General features: G+C 33.4%; 1 protein-coding gene across 4 annotated transcripts; it reads right to left on the minus strand.

Annotated features, from left to right (window-relative positions):
* Nucleotides 1–15,145: 15,145 nt before the first annotated feature.
* LOC7476695 (leucine-rich repeat receptor-like serine/threonine-protein kinase SKM1) lies at nt 15,146–19,579 on the minus strand. 4 transcript variants are annotated; one of them, XM_002324178.4, is made up of 4 exons: nt 19,413–19,579; nt 19,139–19,186; nt 16,351–18,960; nt 15,146–15,773 (listed from the first exon to the last, which is right to left on the minus strand). In XM_002324178.4, exons 3-4 carry the CDS (start codon nt 18,893–18,895, stop codon nt 15,400–15,402), a joined length of 2,919 nt encoding a protein of 972 aa, XP_002324214.1. In that variant the 5' UTR covers nt 18,896–18,960; nt 19,139–19,186; nt 19,413–19,579; the 3' UTR covers nt 15,146–15,399. The 4 variants fall into 4 exon arrangements, with proteins under 4 accessions (XP_002324214.1, XP_024446521.1, XP_024446522.1 ...); XM_024590753.2 differs by having other exon boundaries at nt 16,351–18,963; XM_024590754.2 differs by having other exon boundaries at nt 19,139–19,324; nt 19,413–19,574.
* Between the last annotated feature and the right edge of the window lie 212 nt (nt 19,580–19,791).

Raw genomic sequence — 19,791 nt, forward strand, 5'->3', positions numbered from 1 at the left:
AACTTTATATTGAACACAAGAAAATGATCTAGTAGGCCTCATGGACTCCACTTTCAAGGTGTGAATGTATATACCTTCTTAGCTTAGAAATTCTTAAATCTGAATCGATTCTTGGTATTGCCTTCCTTCCTTATTATTTTTAGGCATCTCTAGACAAGTTTGAAGCTTCTAAATCCTTCTAGATGGAATCCTTGCACCTTAACCAAAGTTTCTTTCTTCTTCTCTCTTTTACTCTTTTCTTTTCTCCCCATTTTCTCTTTTCTTTTCTCCCTTCTTTGATGCTCCTAGATTCCTTTTTTTATAAGCGGATATAGATATTCTAGATGGGTTGTTAGGGTTCTAATAGACTAAAACCTAGCTGGTTTTGTAGGAAACTTGGAGACCAAGGTGAAGTGTTTTATGCCTTTGGATCTAAATAGAAGGGTTTTAAACCTTTGATGGGAACCTTCTGGGGTTTCTAAGTGGGAGCACACAAAAAAGTTAGGTGGTTTTCTACAAATGGTTATCCCTGTCCAGGCTGACTGGGTTGGTTATTTTCGTGGCTTCGCCGAAGCAACTCCAACATCAACGTTGCCTAAGACCACTTTGACTTAGTAAAGGGGGTGCATACCTTTCAATCAGATCCATTCTTACTTGATTTGAAGGTTTGTCGCACCACATTCAAACATTTAAAAGTGCCCGCTCAAATAGTGTGATGACTGAAATTGTAATGCTAGCTGACTAGAGATAAGATGTTGTGGAGATTAATGAAGAATATTGGATGTAAATGTTTGATTTTAAAGACATGGGGTTTTAGAGGGGGTGTTTTTTAATTGAATGGTGGTGGTTGCAGCCTTTGAGGTGATTGGAAACATCATATTCAATCGCCTAAAAGTTTCCACCCGATCAGCCAAAAACTAAAAAAGAAGAGGAATAAGAAGAAGCACAGTACCTTGAACAACGCTGTTTTGACTAATTCCTACAGATTAGGGTTTTTTTATTTAAGATCTGTTAATTTTCAATTTAATCCCTATTCTTCTGATTTCGTTCTATTTTACCCGTAATTTCCCTCTAACTTTCTAATTTCATGCAATTGCGTCTCTGCCAGATTCATTTGTCACCCCTAATTTTTAGCGCCTTTTACAAATTAATCCTTGGTCTCTGATTTGTTCAATTAGACCCCCAAATGACCACTAAACTTCTATTTTTTATTATTTGACCCCTGATTTATCCGGATTCTAGTCCCTGAAGTCACGCGTGTTTTACATGTTGATCTTTGGCTAAAAAAATGTTCAATTAAGTCCCTATTTGCTCACCAGACTTTAAATTTTATCCAATTAAACCCCTATTTGACTTATTAAACTTTTCAAGATTCCAATTGACATCAAACTTAATTCCTAAAAGGTGATTTTCCTTGGGATTAAACCCTTAATAAAACTAATTAAACCTTTCAAAATTCCAATAGAGTCTTTAAACACCTAAAAAAATATTTTTACTAATGAGCCTTGTCAATCAAAACCTTGGGTTGCTATTTTTTTCTACCAACTTTCACTTGGCGTTTTGGTCTTTAATCATTGGACTTGGGTAGTCCTTTTTAAGTTTGCTTAAGGTGTATTTCCTTGCACGTATTTATTATTTATTATTTTTTTATTTTTTTGGTAATAAAATGGGTAGCAATAAAAAGTCATAACCACCAACCTCGCTTTCTCTCACCATCAACTCAAACCCAATTACAATATAAGTCACCTTTACACCACAACCCAACCAACAACTACACTTGTAGAAACCCACAAGACCAAGGTGATTAGTACTTAAAAGTGTATTTTTATCAAGATTTTATATCATCATTTTGCACTTGAAGTATCAATAACTCCTTAAGTAAAGCATGTTTTATAATAACAAGTCTGATAATATAAGATACATTTAATTTATGGTAAATGTTCATTTTAAATGCAGGCCTATCACATTAAATCAAAGGATTGATTGATGAGTTTAACTACTAAAATTGAGAAGACAAAGAGAGGGCTAAGCTTAGAAAAGAGATGTTGGTTCAGTTCAAACTGAAACACCATCCGGTTATTGGATTATAACTGGAGCTGTAGAACTTGAATTTAGGTTTGGTTTATATGTATGGAAAGCTAAGACATAGGCCTAAAACTTTCATGAAGAGTCTAAGATTTAAAAGTGCCATTTTCGAGTTCAAATGGTAGCAACAACGGAGAAGTCAGAATATGTCCTGCAGCCTAGACACTGTTCAATGTTTAGCCCATATCTCGCGTTCTAGAAGTCCAAATGTGCCGATTCTTGTTTTGTTGGAAAGTTAAGCAATTTCCCAAAACTTTTATGAAGACTATCTATTCAAATTCTGATATTAGCAATGACGTTTGGTTTAGACAAGAAGATAAGGATTGTCACCAAGTCAAGATATGGCCACCCACTCAACAATTAGTCATCAAATCAATAGTTCTGAATTTTGGCCTATAAAAGGAGGCATTTGCCATGCATATAGGCATCTTGGTTGTTCAGATCAAGATCTTGCTCTTGCTCTCTTTCTTTGTATTTTGTAATGTTCAAGTTTTATTCCATGTTATATTTTCCTCAATTTCTTGTTTATGCTTTTCATTTCCTTTACTATACTTATATAATTACGTTCTTATATTGTTTATCTATGTTTCTCTTATTCATAATGTTCAGCTAAGTTTATTATGTCAAGGTGAAAAAGTTACACTAATGGTGTAAGAATAAGTATAGTATAAACTCAACATGGACTTTAATGTTTGATACTAACATGTTTTGTATTTATTATCTTACTCACTCTTAATACCTTGCTTGTTAAATGGTTAATCTAGATTTGTGTTGAACAACCCTTGGTACAACAAATACTTGACACTTTCATAGCCCAACTATATGGTATAACCGATAATTGTGCTATGAAAGGAACTTGATTTGTTGTTAACATAAGTTATCACCATGAATACCTAACAACATTTACAAGTATTGGCATTACTCAAATAAGATAATTAATATAATCATGTTAATAAATTATAATCCGATTGGAACCTCCTTTGTATGTGGTTTCCAGTTGAATAATAAAAAGAGTTTATATTATACTTATTTGAAATACCATTAGTAGATCCTCTAACCTTGACAATTGTTTTATATTTGTTTAAATCCTTACATCAATATCACATCTCAAAGCTCTCTTCAACTCCTTTTCTGTTATTATCTATTTCTTTATTTGTAGTTTATACAGTTAACCTCTCCGTGGTTCGACCCCGGTCTTGCTGGTTTATTTATTACTTCGACACTCCTACACTTGGGAGAAGACATCAAATCTGTTGATCGTGTTAAGTTTTTGGCGTTGTTTCCATAGAGATAATTCATGTATAAATTATAATATTTATTTTATTTTCTCTTTTCACTTTTCACTTTTCTTGTATCTAACTTTGTTTATTTTTTTCTTCTTCCTTTTATTCTCTTCCTACACGTGCATGAGAGTTTGGTCACATACATTAAGTGGTAGACTTTGTAGGGTATCCTCATCATTTTCAGAAAATATGGTCGAAGAGGATAATCAGTCACTTCATAATAAGAATAATAAGAATAATCATGTTAGAACACTTAGAGACCATATGAATCCAATAAGAACAAGTGCATCATCATGCATAGTTTTCCCCCCTGATGCATCTCATTATAATTTTAAGCCATACATTATTCAACTTTTACCTTCTTTTCATGGCTTAGATCTACAAAATTCATACTTGCATGTGAGAGAATTTGAAGAAGTTTGTAACACTTATAATGACTTAAATTGTATCATGAACACCATCAGATTAAAGCTTTTTCCTTTTTCATTAAAAGATAAAGCTAAAACATGGCTACAAAATCTTAGGTCAGGATCCATTTGTGCTTGGGATGAAATACAACAACAATTTTTAAAGAATTTTTTCCCTTATCACAGAACAAACTCTTTCAAAAGACAAGTCACCACTTTCACTCAAAAACCAGGAGAAACATTTTACCAATGTTGGGATAGGTATCGAGACTTGCTTAATACTTGCCCTCATCATGGTTTTGAAACATGGAGATTGGTTTCACATTTTTATGAAGGGTTAACACCTAAAGATAGACAAATGGTGGAATTGATATGCAATGGAACTTTTGAAGATAAAGACCCTAATGAAGCAATGGAGTACCTAGACTTACTAGCTGAAAATGCTTAAAATTGGGACACTACAGGTACTTGTGAGGCACCAAGTAAAACTCAACCTTATACATCTAGTGGAGGAATGTACAACCTTAGGGAAGATCATGATCTTCAAGCCAAATTTGCATCTTTAGCTAGAAAAGTCGAGGCACTAGAATTGAAAAAGAGTGGTCAATTAAAATCTGTTCAATACATTGTGTGTCAAATCTGTGAAACCAATGAACACTCAACCAATGATTGCCGAACTTTGTCTTCTTTCAAGGAAGCCTCCATGAACAAGCTCATGCTTTAAACAGTTTCCAAAGACCCACTCATAACCCATACTCGCAAACATACAACCCTGGTTGGAGAAATCACCCAAATTTCAGTTGGAAGAGTAATAACAATAATGCACAAACTTCACAACCACCATTTCAAGCACACCATAAATTCCAAAATTCTCATGGATATGCACCTCCTTATGCTTCACCTTCTAAAAGAAATCTTGAGGAAACATTGCATGCATTCATTGAAAAGCAGGAGACAATCAACACTCAAAATGCTCAAACCATGGCAGATCTAAAAGATGCTCTTGTAAAATTCACATCTACTCTAAGTTTTCAAGAGAAATGTGAGTTTCCATCTCAACCACAGCAAAATCCCAAGGGGCAATACAATGTAAATGCAAGTAGCTCCGGAAGCCAACACATGGATCAAGTAAAATCAGTCACTACTCTTCGCAGTGGTAAGGTTATTGAAAAACCCACTCTTGAACCTTGTGAGAAAGATGATGAGTTAATCTCTGAGGGTAAGGAAGGGGTTGAATCTGAACATTACAAAGAAAAGACTGATTCCCCGCCAGCACTTCCATTTCCTCATGCCATGACCAAACAAAGGGAAGTCAATCACGATTCTAAAATCTTTGAAACTTTCAAACAGGAAGAAATTGAGGATGAAAATTGACAATAGATTCGACATCTGACATCACACCAATTGATGATTACTTTCCTGATGAATCTTTACTTTCTCTTAGTTCAATATCTTGGTCTGCTAATATTGACAATTTTCTTGCTTCAGGATTTTTGTCAGCTCATTTGGATACCCAAGACAAAAGAAAGTTTTTGAGCGACGTGCAGAACTTTTATTGGGATGACCCTTACTTATTCAAATATTGTCCTAATCAAATATATCAAAGATGCATTCTTGACAATGAGGTAAGTAGTGTCATGAAATTTTGTCATTCTAAGGCATGTGGGGGTCATTTGTCATCAAGATAGACAACTGCAAAAATCTTACAAAGTGGATTTTACTGGCCCACCATGTTCAAGGACTCACATGCATTCTGCAAAACCTGTGAAAATTATCAAAAGGTGGGATTTATTTCAAAACATAGAGAGTCTAGATAAACTTCTATTGACTCTTAAGTCTCATCATAGTGGAGATGTGCATCGTGAAATTCATGATTTATGGCCCCATTTTCATAAAGAACATGCTCATCATAGTCTTAGGAATCTGACTAAAAAAGATCATGTTTGTCAGTTTTTAAGAAAACTAGATGGGAAGCTTATCCCAGACCCATAGAGGGCGTTTAAGCCATTCTTGGACGTAAAACCAAGGAAAGATGTGAGCCACAATCACAACTACTTATACATACATATGTTTTCAAAAAAAAAACAGAGAGACTCCAGTTGGCCTATATATAGGTGATATGATTACATTTCAATTTCTCATCTATAAAATCTTCTCTTCCTTCCCTTCATTTCTACTCAACCCATACATTCAACGGATATTGAAGTGTGTAGAAATGGCAGGTTCCTCAAGTCATCAAATAAGAAATATTTATGTTTTTGGTGGATCCAGTCCTGGAAAAGAAAAAGAGTTTTTAGAATCAGCAAATCATCTTGGTCAGGTACTAGCTGAGAGAAAGATTCATTTAGTGTATGGGGAAGGCAACCTTGGGTTAATGGGGGGTGTGTCAATAGCTGCATGTTTAGGAGGTAGTCAAGTTTTGGGGGTCATCCCCAACGCTTTAGCAAAAGGGGACATCATTGAAAAAACAATTGGAGAGGAACTACAGGTCTCCACAATGTCTGATCGAATGAATGCAATGTTTAACCATACTGACGCCTTCATTGCCTTACCAGGTGGTCTGGGCACATTGGAAAAGATCTTTCATATTTCCTCTTGGGCCAAACTGCATATTCACCATAAACCTATAGGTTTGTTAAATGTTAATGGTTTTTATGATAATTTATTGTCTTTTCTTGATCAAGCTGTAGAACAGAAATTTCTAACATCTTCGGCACGACAAATCATAATCTTTGCTGCTAATGCTGAACAATTGATTGGCCAACTACAATCTTTCATCCCTGTAATAAATCCCTCAGTGAGTCTCATAAATTGGTCAACTATGGAAAGCCGTAAAAAGCTTAGATTGGATTTGAGCCTTCGTTTGTGAAACCTTGTGTCTTTTGGTTTTATTAAAGCATAATATTTGTGTTTTGTTGTTTCTTATATTTGTTTAAGTTTGTTTCAGGTTTGTCAGTAGGCGTTGTTTCAGGTGATGTATTCTATACTCTATCTTTCTACCTTAGAACATTGAGGACAATGTCTCGTTTTGGTTGGGGGGAGAAGGTAGTAGTTGATATTAAAAAAAAAACAAACTAACTAACTTTTTGCTATTATTAAAATTATTTGATAAAACTGTTATTAGGATGGTAGAGTAAGGAGGAATTTTATTGACTCTTGAGACACATTTTAGTAAACATTCTTATCAAGGTCTATCAGAATACTTCTTGAAATATTTAGGTTTACAAACTCTTGTATTATTATCACTTGATTCTGCTTTTATACTCATTTAACAAGTATTCTTAAACCTTCATTTTCACACACACACTTTAACATATGATTGTGAGTTGCATATTGGATTATTACATTATTTATGTTCTTTTGTTAAAGGTAACAACTAAGGGAAAGGGATAGTATATAATTTGCAAAAAAAAAAAACAAAATAATAATAATAAAAACAAATTGAATAAATAAAAATGTAGATAAATTTGGTTTCGTAGCCTCCTTGACTTAAGCAATTAAGCCTAGTACCCTAAAGTTAACTAACTTGGGAGCTATTGGCCCAGTGCTTGTTACATGGGTTGAGGAGAAAGCTTAAGGAAATCAAACATTGCACTATCTACATATTAGTATCTGCAACCCGAGTTACTAAGCTCGTAGGGGTGTCTCAACACCTAATGTCCTAAGACCAACTGGTCTGGGAGTCATTAGTTGAAAGCTCGTTACATGGGTTAAAGATGCATTGTGTTTTAAGTTATATATATATATATATATATATATATATATATATATATATATATATATATATAAAAGATAATAATCTCAACCTAAGGAAGTTAACCTTAGAAAAACATTAGAACATAATATTGTTTTCTTCCAATAAAAGCCCTATCATCTATGTTTTCATACATTGAGCACATAAAAAGAAGGTTTATTAATATCTTGTTTCAATAGTATGAAGCAGATATATAAATTTAATGAGAGTTTGTTTATTTGGATAGATTAATGAAAGTTGAATGATGAATCCTGACACAATCAAAGAGTTGATGTTTTATCCCGGTATGACCGGGGTCGAACCACAGGGAGGTAAATTACAAATAAAGAAAAAGATTTGAAAAAAATAATAACAAAAAAGGAGTTGAAGAGAGTTTTTGGATGTGATATTGATGTAAGGATTAAACAATGATAAAACAGATGTCAAGGTTAGAGGATTCACTAATAGTATTAGAAATAAGTAAAGTATAAACTCTTTTTACTACTCAACTGGAAACCACACACAAAGGAGGTTCCAATCGGATGATTTATCGTTATTAGCTCATTATAAATTATTAACATGATCATATTAATCATCTTATCTAAGCAACACCATACTTGTAAATATTGTCAGGTATTCATGATGCTAACTTATGTTAACAACAAATCAAGTTCCTATCATAACAACAATGTCGGCCGAAAACTTTGAATGATCAAATGTTAATAACAATCTTTCTTGGATATAAACATTAAAGTCCATGTTGAGTTTATATTATGTTTATTCTAACACCATTAGTGAAACCTTTTCACTTTGAAATAATTAACTTAGCTAAACATAATGAAGAAGAAAAACATAAATAAACAAGATAATATCATGATTATGATATAAGTTAACTAAGTATAGTAAAGGAAATGAAAAGGCATAAACAAGAGATTAATATAGCATGAAAGAAAACTTGAACATTATAAAGAGAGAAAGCAAGAAAATGATCTTGATCTGAAAAACAAGATGACTAAATACATGACAAATGCCTCCTTTTATATGCTAAAATTCGGAACTATTGATTGGTTGACAAACTATTTAGTTGGTGGCTGGTTTTCGACATTATTGGCTGGTTATTGATATTGTTGGTTGGCCAAAACATCATTGCTAGCATCAGAATTTGAGCATCTTGTCCGTATGAAAGTTGTGGGCAATTTCTCAGCTTTTCAACAAAAAAAACCAGAGCTCATTTGGACTTTTAGAACTCGAGATATGAGCTGAAAACCAAACAGTGTCTGAGCTGCAGGACAGATTCTGACTTTTTCGTTGTTGCTACCAATTGAACTTGAAAATGGCACTTTTAAATCTTTGACTCCTCATGAAAGTTTTAGGTCTATGTCTTAGCTTTCTATACATATAAACCAAACCTAAATCCAAGTTCAACTCCAGTTATGATCCAATAACCGAATGATGTTCTAGTTTGAATTGAACCAGCATCTCTTCTCTTAGTCTAGTCTTATTTTTGTCTCTTCACTTTCAATAGTTAATCACATCAATTAATCCTTTGAATTGTGAGATATACTTGCATTCAAAATAAGCATTTACCACAAATTAAAGATATATTATATTATCAGACTTGTTATTATAAAACATGCTTTAGTTAGGGAATTTAATCATACTTTAGTGCAATATGATGATATAAAGCCATAATGAAAATGCACTTTTAAATACTAATCAAATGCCTTACTTTGTGGAACTTGCAAATTGTTTTTCCATTTTAACACTTTGATTACTAGGGACTAGTAATAAGCTGGTTGGGAGGTGTGATTAGTACTTAAAAGTGCATTTTTATCAAGGTTTTATATCATCATTTTGCACTTGAAGTATCAATAACTCCTTAACTAAAGCATGTTTTATAATAACAAGTCTGATAATATAAGATACCTTTAATTTATGGTAAATGTTAATTTTAAATGCAGACCTATCATATTAAATCAAAGGATTGATTGATGAGTTTAACTACTGAAATTAAGAAGACAAAGAGAGGGTTAAGCTTAGAAAAAAGATGTTGGTTTAGTTCATTAGAACACCATTCAGTTATTGGATTATAATTGGAGCTGTAGAACTTGGATTTAGGTCTGGTTTATATGTATGGAAAGCTAAAACATAGGTCTAAAACTTTCATGAAGAATCTAAGATTTAAAAGTGCCATTTTTTAGTTCAAATGGTAGCAACAACAGAGAAGTCGGAATTTGTCTTGCAACCCAGATATTATTCAGTGTTTAGCCCATATCTCGAGTTCTAGAAGTTCAAATGTGTCGATTCTTGTTTTCTTGAAAAGATGAGACAATTTCCCAGAACTTTCATGAAGACTATTTGTTCACATTCTGATGTTAGCAATGATGTTTGGTTCAGACAAGAAGATAAGGATTGTCACCAAGTCAAGATGTGGCAACTCACTCAACAATTAGTCATCAAATCAATAGTTCTGAATTTTGGCCTATAAAAGGAGGCATTTGCCATGCATATAGGCATCTTGGTTGTTCAGATCAAGATCTTGCTCTTGCTCTCTTTCTTTGTATTTTGTAATGTTCAAGTTTTATTCCATGTTATATTTTCCTTAATCTCTTGTTTATGCTTTTCATTTTCTTTACTATACTGATATAATTATATTATTATCTTGTTTATCTATGTTTCTCTTATTCATAATGTTCAACTAAGTTTATTATGTCAAGGTGAAAAGGTTACACTAATAGTGTAAGAATAAGTATAGTATAAACTTAACATGGACTTTAATGTTTGATATTAACATGTTTTGTATTTATTATCTTACTCACTCTTAATACCTTGCTTGTTAAATGGTTAATCTAGATTTGTGTTGAATAACTCTTGGTACAACAAATACTTGGCACTTTCATAGCCCAACTGTATGGTATAACAGACACTTGTGCTATGAAAGGAACTTGATTTGTTGTTAACATAAGTTATCACCATGAATACCTGACAACATTTACAAATATTGGCATTACTCAAATAAGATAATTAATATAATCATGTTAATAAATTATAATCCAATTGGAACCTTCTTTGTGTGTGGTTTCCAGTTGAATAATAAAAAGAGTTTATATTATACTTATTTGAAATATCATTAGTAGATCCTCTAACCTTGACAATTGTTTTATATTTGTTTAAATCGTTACATCAATATCACATCTCAAAGCTCTCTTCAACTCCTTTTCTGTTATTATCTATTTCTTTATTTGTAGTTTATACAATTAACCTCTCTATGGTTCAACCCCGGTCTTGCCGGATTATTTATTACTTCGACACTCCTACACTTGGGAGAAGACATCAAATCTTTTGATCGTGTCACAAGGTTGAAGTTCATTTACCATCCATCAAACCTATTGACTCAACCACAAGGAAAAATCACAAGCATCAACCACTATAAAATCTCTCTCTCACAGCAGGTCCCCAAATTAAGAAACCTTAAACCACCAGTAAAGAAAAATCACAAATCAAATTGATTTTTTCATTTTTGGCTTGTATGTTTATTTAAATGGGCATGTGGTGAACAAATGAGTTTAAGCTCAGCAAAATCAATTGTTTAGCATGTGAGTTGCGCGCGTGCCTAATGGTCAACTGGATTTTCTAGCCATTTTCTAACTTTTTTTCCTATATAAGTCAATATTTCTTATTGATTTATATCTATGTTATGGCTCAAATATTGTTCATAACTGTATCTTCATAAAATAATAATAATAGAAAAAAATAATAAATAAAAGTTATTTAATTTATTGACGTGAATTGTTTTTCAGTTAAATATGATATATAATTAGGGTTAGGTCAATGTGATCCCATCAAATCCCATTAAATAAGAATAACAGCTCTCAAGCATGATTTAGAAACTTATCACGTTAAATGGGCCAAAGTCAAATTCAAATGTTACCATCCTTATGGTCCAATGCCCATTTTGGAAATGACTTATAATGACAAGTCTCATTTTTATAAGAAAGTCTCATTTTTAGGAACCAATGATAGATTTTTTTGTTAATAACCACAATGACAAGTCTCTTTTCAAAAGGGACTCCTCTAAAGATTTATTTTTTTTTGTGAACAACCAAATCGACGAGTCTCATTTTAAAGGGACCAATGTCAAATTTTTCATAAATAATAAATAAAAAAATATGTTGATGATAATAAGTAAAGTCAATAAAAATAAAGATAAGTTTAGAAGAAAACACATTGTAAAGGTAATATTTCGTAAGAAAGTATGCAATAAGGATGATATTGTTCTTCCCTTAAGCATGATTAATCCCTTACCTGAATCTTTAAAATCAGTGCTAAGCTTTATGATTCATAATTTCCTTTTAATTACTAGGTGGCGACTCCAATTTTGAATCCTTCTTGACACAATTTCAGGGATTCTCAACGAGAACTATATTTAGTGGGAGACCAGAACTCAAGGAAAAGTTTTTTTCAACCCAGAGAGAATGATTTAGTTTTTAATGTGCAACATTTATCACTATATTTTGTGGGAGACTGGAACTCAAGGACGAATTCTTTTCAACCCAAAGAGAAAGATGTAGTTGGGTCAAAAAAAAAGTGAAGGTTTTGAGTAGTCAAATGGGATTTGCCATTAATGGATCATGAAGATATCTTAACATACACATTTATAGACTAATGAGATAAAGCTAAACCCAATAGAAGATTTGGTCGTGCCAGATCAAGCAATAAAAGGCTATAACTCTTAATCCGATTATTGGATCGGGTTTAAAATTTTTCAAATGATTCTAAAGGCCCAGGTTTACAGTGTTGTCGACACGCTTATGCTAGCCCTCTTTGGAAGATTCTAAAATTAGAGCATGAAAATGTTGTTTGAGCTAGTTTTGTTAATTTCCTTAATTTTTTAGATTTTTTTTATTAATTTGAATTCTATGCTATTTTTATGATTAGATTTAATATTACTTTTGAAAGGTTGATTTTAGATATATTTAAAAAGTTATAAACCTTTTTAAAAATACCAATATTAGAATTATCTTTCAAATAAAATTATATTTAGTGTTTTTGCGGGCAATTCTTTTATACCAATAACTCTTTTTAGTTTATTGTTTGTACTTAATTACATATGCATCAATATATTGCACGACATTGTAATGAAAAATTTCTCCTAAAAAATATTTAGAGTTACACACACACACACACACACACACACACATATATATATATATATATATATATATATATATGCCCGTAAGCAAATAAATGGCGTTACTCATCGCAAGGAAAGAAAAAACAAGAAGAAGAAGAAGAAGAAGAAAGGATTATAAGAATGGTGATTGGTGTATTTTGTTAATCAATTAAATTCTTATCGTAGTATCCTTGTGAGGCAGGCATCCCTCGGTAATAATAGACCAAGAAAAAAAAAATCAAAACGTCTATAACTTGGAACGTTAAAGTTGAGAAAAGCCGAAGAAGAATGTCCATGTAAAGTCCAAAACTTCATGCTACTTTCTAGCTTGAAGGACAAAAAGGAAGAGAACGAACAGAAAAGAAGGGGGGGAAAACCAAAGGACTCATAGCCTGATCATAGGCATATAGTGAAAAGAACAGCTCCATCGATCTACTTGTAACTTACTCCCTTTCTCACATAAAAGTACTCTTGATTGTCTCTTAAAAATGGAAGCTGGGGATAGTTTTGGATGCTGGCCAACAAAACAATCCACCCACCCAGCTGCCATCCAACCACGAAGAAGAGTTTTCCAGTGGGATATCCACTTACTTGGTACTGTAGGATATAGCAGGCATGGACTATTCCCACTGAGACATTTTAGGTCATGCGCATCATACCAGTGTGAAAGAAGATATTCACAAATTCCTAAATTATACTTTCCATATGCAGATTTATTGGTGATTGCATACATTCTTTGATTCGGTCTCTTATTGATTTTATTTTTTTAAACCTCGAGATTCGTAGAATATCAGAAGAGTTCTATAACAGGACAAATGCAAATAGGCCTACTAAAAAAAAGCTGGATGTCGAGCACCCCTGTCGCTAGATAAAGCGGTTTAATTAGGAGTACACTAAATATTACTCGTATCTGAAGATTTAAAAACAAATAAACTTAATAAGATAAGAAGGATATCCAAATTCTCAGGGCAACGATCTTTGGATCCAAGCATTTTTACATTGGTGTAAATTACTGTATGTTTGCAATAAGTTGTAGTAGTTCTATTAACATTACTAAGCTCCATACCCCTGAAAGATTTTTCGTTTGAACCTTTTCTTAAAAAAAATAAAAATTACTGTATGTTATTTTCACTAAAAAAGAAAGTGCTGAATTGGGATAAAGTAAGTACATGAATTATATGATCTTTCTTATGAAGAATTATATGTTTTTGTACTAGAATTTTTTTTTTCAAAAATTCAATTGAAATCATCATTTTGAGTTTTTTTTTTTTTTTTACCATTTCTCCTGTAAGTGTCCTTGCAATTCTTTAAGCAACATCATGTTATTGAAGAATTTTTCCCTTAAAGGTGCTTCTGATAAACTACATTTTAGTCTATGTACTTTGGTAATGTTTCACTTCAATCCCTACTTCCTGACTACTTTTTCTTTGTTCTAATTGGGTAAATTGAAAAATTAGCATTTAAAATGCAAATAAATGAAGAAATGAATCAGAATAAAAAATGTTTTCGTGAACTAACACACTTATAAATGTTGCAATTGGAAAGTGCAATAAAATTTTTAATTGATATGGCAATTCACTAACGCAATAATTATTTAAATTCATGCTTAACTAGTCAACCATTCATTAAACTAGTAGATCAATTCATAAGAAAAATTATAAAATTGTCAAAACTAAGGCTCTAGGGCTAGATTTTTAAAATCTAAAGATCCGATGATAAAAAAAAATAGCTTTCAAAAACTCTTGTAAAAAATTGAGCGCGATCCAACAATCGGATCAAAAGTTATGGTCATTTTGAGCTATCATCTGATCTGGTGCAACCAAACCTCTTCCTGAACCTAAATTTGTTTTATTGGTTCATAAGTACATCTGTTAGGCTATCTACGTAATCTATTTGGAACAGATCCTCAGAATCACTCATAAGAACTAATATGTTTTTAAGATTTTAATTGGAGTATATTTTTTTATTTACAAGTTGGAGAAAAATATATATTTTTACTTATAAAATATATTTGAAAGAAGAAATTAATTTATAAAATTATAATTTTTATGTAAAAATATCAACTAATTATACAACTATATCAAACTGGTCAACCGATTGGCAATTGTTACGCTTTAAAAGCATAACATGTTTAAATGTTGTTATTTTAAAACACAACAGTTATTATATAATTTTTAAAAATAATAATATTTAGTAAATGTTATATTTAAAAAATAATAAGATGAAATTGTATTATTTTTCTAAAGCTTTTCAAATAATATTATTTTGGCAAAACTTTTAATTTATTTTCCAAATCCGTTTTAATTGGAAAAATTCCCCCCTTTTATATGTTCTGTTCCTCTCTCTTTCTTTTATGGTCAATCAATTGTGTCGCATCCTCGGGAATCGGTATCAGTGCTGCGTTCGCATTGGAGGGTTGAGTCATAATCATTAGTCATAAAGTACTGCATGCCATGATGTTGAAGGTGATAAAAAAAGAAGATAATTGAATCAAAAGACACTTTATTAGTTGGCCTGTGAAAGAAATTAAAAAGACCCTTTATAAAGAGGTTACAGTTCATCAATTCATATAATGGGATTTATTATATGTACACTTTTACACTCATAGTAGTATGTAGTGTTCGTCAAACATACCATCAAACAAAACATTTGAGTAACAATCATATTAGAAATCGCAGAAAGAAAAAAAGAAGAAGAGGAAGAAGAAGAAACCTGAACAGAAATTAATCAGGAGGTAAATTAATTAAAATACTTAAAAAGGGAAGAAAACTTCAGGCCTAATACACAAGAACTTGTCTTCGAAGCAGACTCTAGGGTTTTCGATACTTCATTTGCACATGGTCGTGCAGTGGGCTCAGTAGCTGTGCATTGTAGAGCCAAATTCATCGTCTCGACCATCTCATTCTCATTAATCGATGCATTCCTTCTTATCATTGGATCAATCCACATATCTAGATGACAATCCGAGTAGCAATAACGGGCCCACTTGACGATGCTCTCGTGCACGCCAAATTCAGCATCCGCCGGGCCTTTTCCGGTTAATAATTCAATAAGGACGAGACCAAATCCATACATGTCGCTCTTCTCAGAGATGTCTTTAGTTTCTCTGGTTTCTACAAGACGGAAGTAATATAACCCTATGTTAAGTTTATGGTTTACATGCATGGACATAAAGCAAGACCATGCATTAGCCAAGGTTCAATGGATTACACATGCAAATTGATTTTTTTTTTCTATTGAAGATATATCAGCATGCAGATTCTTTTAATATTATCACATCTTTGCCAGAGAAGAATGGCTAGCATTTGTCATATATATTAATTAGAAGGTCTCAAAGTGCCCCACATTTTCATAAACAATCCAATTAATCTGATAAGTTTTCTGAAGTGTAGGCTTAGAAAATAGTAAACTAGTACTAATAATGTAGTTTTACCTGACGACACTAATAATTTAAGGTTGACGCGTGCATGGACAGAACCTTTTAGCATGCCCATAGCGCATAGTTGGACTTTTGTTTAATCACATACCTGTGACTGCTAGATTCTTATTGGTCAACTAAAGTAAAACAAAGAAGTAAAATTTACTATTATTCTGACAAATGTATACCTCTGTAATTATTCCTAATGTTTGGACTACCATTGAGATACAATTAATTACCATTGGTAGCAAGGAGAGAAATAGACCAGTTACCTGGAGCAACATAAGCTGAAGAAATGAAGCACTTGGTGTTGTCGATGCAAAGCGAGCCGGGAAGGCTTACTATGAGATGCGGTACATATTTTCCATCAACGATAATTTTTCCTGGTGACAAGTAACCAACAAGAACTCTCGGTGAACAATAACAATGCAAGAATCGGAGGGCTTTTGCGATCCCGATTGCAATTTGTTGCCGTCGTTCCCAACTTAAATTCCGAAGAACTTCACTCAATTGTTTTCCGTCTATGTATTCATGCACAACATATGCACCCTTGTTGGACCGGCATAATCCAAATAACTTGACAATGTTAGGATGCTGGAGCTTGCCAAGTTCAGCAACTTCGGACGGCGGAATTGAGTTCACATCATTCGTTTTCTTTAGGATAAACTGCATGTCGTTTGCAATGGACTTCCCTTTGTATGAAGCTCCTTCTTTGCCTCTAGATATCAAATTTTCTTCTTTCAGGGACATTATAATATCCTCAATTGCTATCGATCTCGAGACCTTAGAATTGAATAATAGCAGCTCCCATGTCCCGTCCTCATTTTCGACTCTTTTGAGTTCCGAATTCCTTTTTCCTCGAAAGAAAACAAATCCAGAAGCAACTAGAGCAAGCAACACTAGAGCGCCAAGACTACAGGCAACATAAAACCACCACAGAGGACTCTTCACCCTTCTGCATGGAGGCAAGCCGCTAGTCTTATCACCGCCGCAAAGATCATTTCCTGCAACAGCACTTGCATTTATGGCAAGAAATGCTCCTGTGGAGGGTAAACTACCATGGAAATGATTATGAGAGATGTTCACTTGAACAAGGGATTCTTCTTTTCCCAAATTGGCTGGTACTTCCCCGGATAGTTCATTGTATGACAAATCAAGCTGACCGAGAACTGGCATTTCAGCGAAACCAGCAGGGATTTGGCCACTGAGCTTATTCTGACTAAGGTCTAAACTCACAAGCTTTTCGCATGAAGATAGCTCGTCTGGGATTTCACCAGAGAGCTTGTTTTTGCTTAGATTTAGTTGCATTAGCTCTGATAAGCTCCCAAACTTATTCGGAATAGCACCTGAGAATTGATTATGAGACAGGTCCAAATTCTCAAGATTGTCGCTGCCGAACGAGTCTGGCAAGCCCCCAAAAAAACTGTTTCTTGCCAAACTCAGCATTTGAAGTGAAGGCATCTCCCATTTTCTCGAGTCAATCCTGCCCAAAAGTTTGTTAGCAGAGATGTCCAAGAAGTACACAAGTGGAAGTTTGGTGAATTCTGATGATAATTCACCAGACAGGCTGTTATCTTGGAGGCGTATCCGCCGCATGCTTTTGCAAGCACTCAAACTCTTTGGTATTTCACCTTCAAGAGAATTGGAGAAGAGAATGAGCTTAAAGAGATTCCCAGAACTGCATAACCCTTCAGGTATTCTTCCAGAGAGAGAATTGGTGGAAAGGTCTAAGACAGTGAGATTGTTATGTTTTCCAAGATCTTTTGGAATCTCACCAGATAACTTGTTAGACCAAAGTTGAAGAACTTGAAGACGAGGCAAGGAGCTTAAAGCGACGGGGATTTTCCCAGTGAAGTGGTTGGAGAAAAGATGAAGAATCTCCAAATTTTTCAACTGAATAATGAGTTCTGGGATCTCACCTGATAAAAAATTATCACTAAGATCAAGTGAAATCAACTTCGTGAGACCAAAAATAGATTTAGGAATAGGACCAGTAAATTTATTTTGGTAGAGAAAGAGGTATTGAAGATCAGTGAGGTTTCCTAAAGATGATGGGATTTGTCCAATGAGATTGTTGTAGACAAGATCAAGATGGTTCAAAGAAATTAACTGGCCTATTTCTGTAGGAATTTCACCAGAAAGATTGTTATAGCCCAAGTAAATCAACTTCAAGCTTCTCATTTGGCCTAATTCATGTGGAATTTGGCCAACTAATTGATTAGACGCCAAAGTAAAGACCTTCAAACTTGTCAACTTTGTTATCGAGGGAGGAATTTTACCCACCAAAGCATTGCCACCAAGATCAAGAAATTTTAGACTAAAAAAGGATCCTATTTCTTGAGGAATTTTCCCGGACAGCATGTTATTGGATAGATCTAATGTTTCCAGGAGGGGAATTGAGCCACTTGGTATTGGGCCAGTGAAATTATTGTTGCTAAGATTGAGGTACCTAAGTGACGAGCTAAGGAATATATCATCAGGAAGTTTACCAGAAAGCTGATTGCTTGAGAGATCAATAGTTTGAATATATGGGAAATGGAAGATTAAAGAGGAAATTTTTCCAGAGATGTTTTTCCCTGAGAGCTCAATCCCACTAATGCGAGAGGAGTTTGTGCAAGTGATTCCTAGCCAATTGCAAAAAGTGGCAGAGGTATTCCAGTTTGAGAGATACTTGGAAGGGTCATTAAGTGAAGTTTTGAAAGACAAGAGAAGCTCAAGTTCCTGATTCTCTGCATTCGACATCCGAGAATTCAAGAACAAGAACAAGAGCATGAACAACAACATTGGACATGGTTGAGGCCCTTTTGTGGATTCCATTGATGACAAAATCTCTCCCCCTTGGTCCAAAAGAAGGTGTTTGTCTTAGTCCCTCGGATCTGAAGCTGCTAACATGTCATGAAAAGCACATATCAACACAGTTTTCTATATGGAATCCTTATTTTTCTTGGAAGTGCATATAAAATGTATATTTATCAAAACTAACAGAAACAAAAACAAAACAAACAACTCAAAAATGAATCAGAAGGTTTTTCACTAAAAACAAGAAGAGCATGAACTTACTGTTTTTGCATGCATGTACTGTGGTTGAACCCATTCCACTCCTATACCCTGTGCCAAATTATAACCAAGCAAAATTAGATGACAAATGAATTACAGAATGAAAAGAAAAACCATATATACTCTGCCTGAAGGAAAAAAAAAAACCCTTAAATCCAATGAAACTAATTTGAAGATGTCCTAGTTCACCTATGAAAAAAGTGTTATAACAACCTTTTTAGCATGATATAAGCAAGAGAAGAACCATAGAACTTAGGTAAAATGTCTAGTGACGTACCAAAATATCATCATTAGAGCACAGTAAAATTCAAAGCTTAGCAATAATTTGTTCAAAACAAATTACTTGGATCGAAAGAGTAGAGTAGGAAAGGAAATACTGAGAAACTATAACTGTAGCGGATATATAGTGAGTAAGATGGAGGCTGAGAGGAATAAGGAGATTTTGAGTTCATAAATAGGAGAATTTAGTAAATAAATGAATTGGAGTTATAATTACAAAAGTGCACCTTGATTTTCTTTGAAGAGTGTTTGAACACGAACGGTTGAAAGAGAAATAGGGACAGATGTTGGAAAAGCTTTTAGTTTTGTCGGATATTACCAAAATACTCTTTTGACTGATGACTTGGGATAGTGGTAATGATTTCTGTAACCGTTGA

The sequence above is a fragment of the Populus trichocarpa genome, chromosome 18 (assembly GCF_000002775.5).
Source record: "Populus trichocarpa isolate Nisqually-1 chromosome 18, P.trichocarpa_v4.1, whole genome shotgun sequence".
NCBI lineage: Eukaryota > Viridiplantae > Streptophyta > Magnoliopsida > Malpighiales > Salicaceae > Populus > Populus trichocarpa.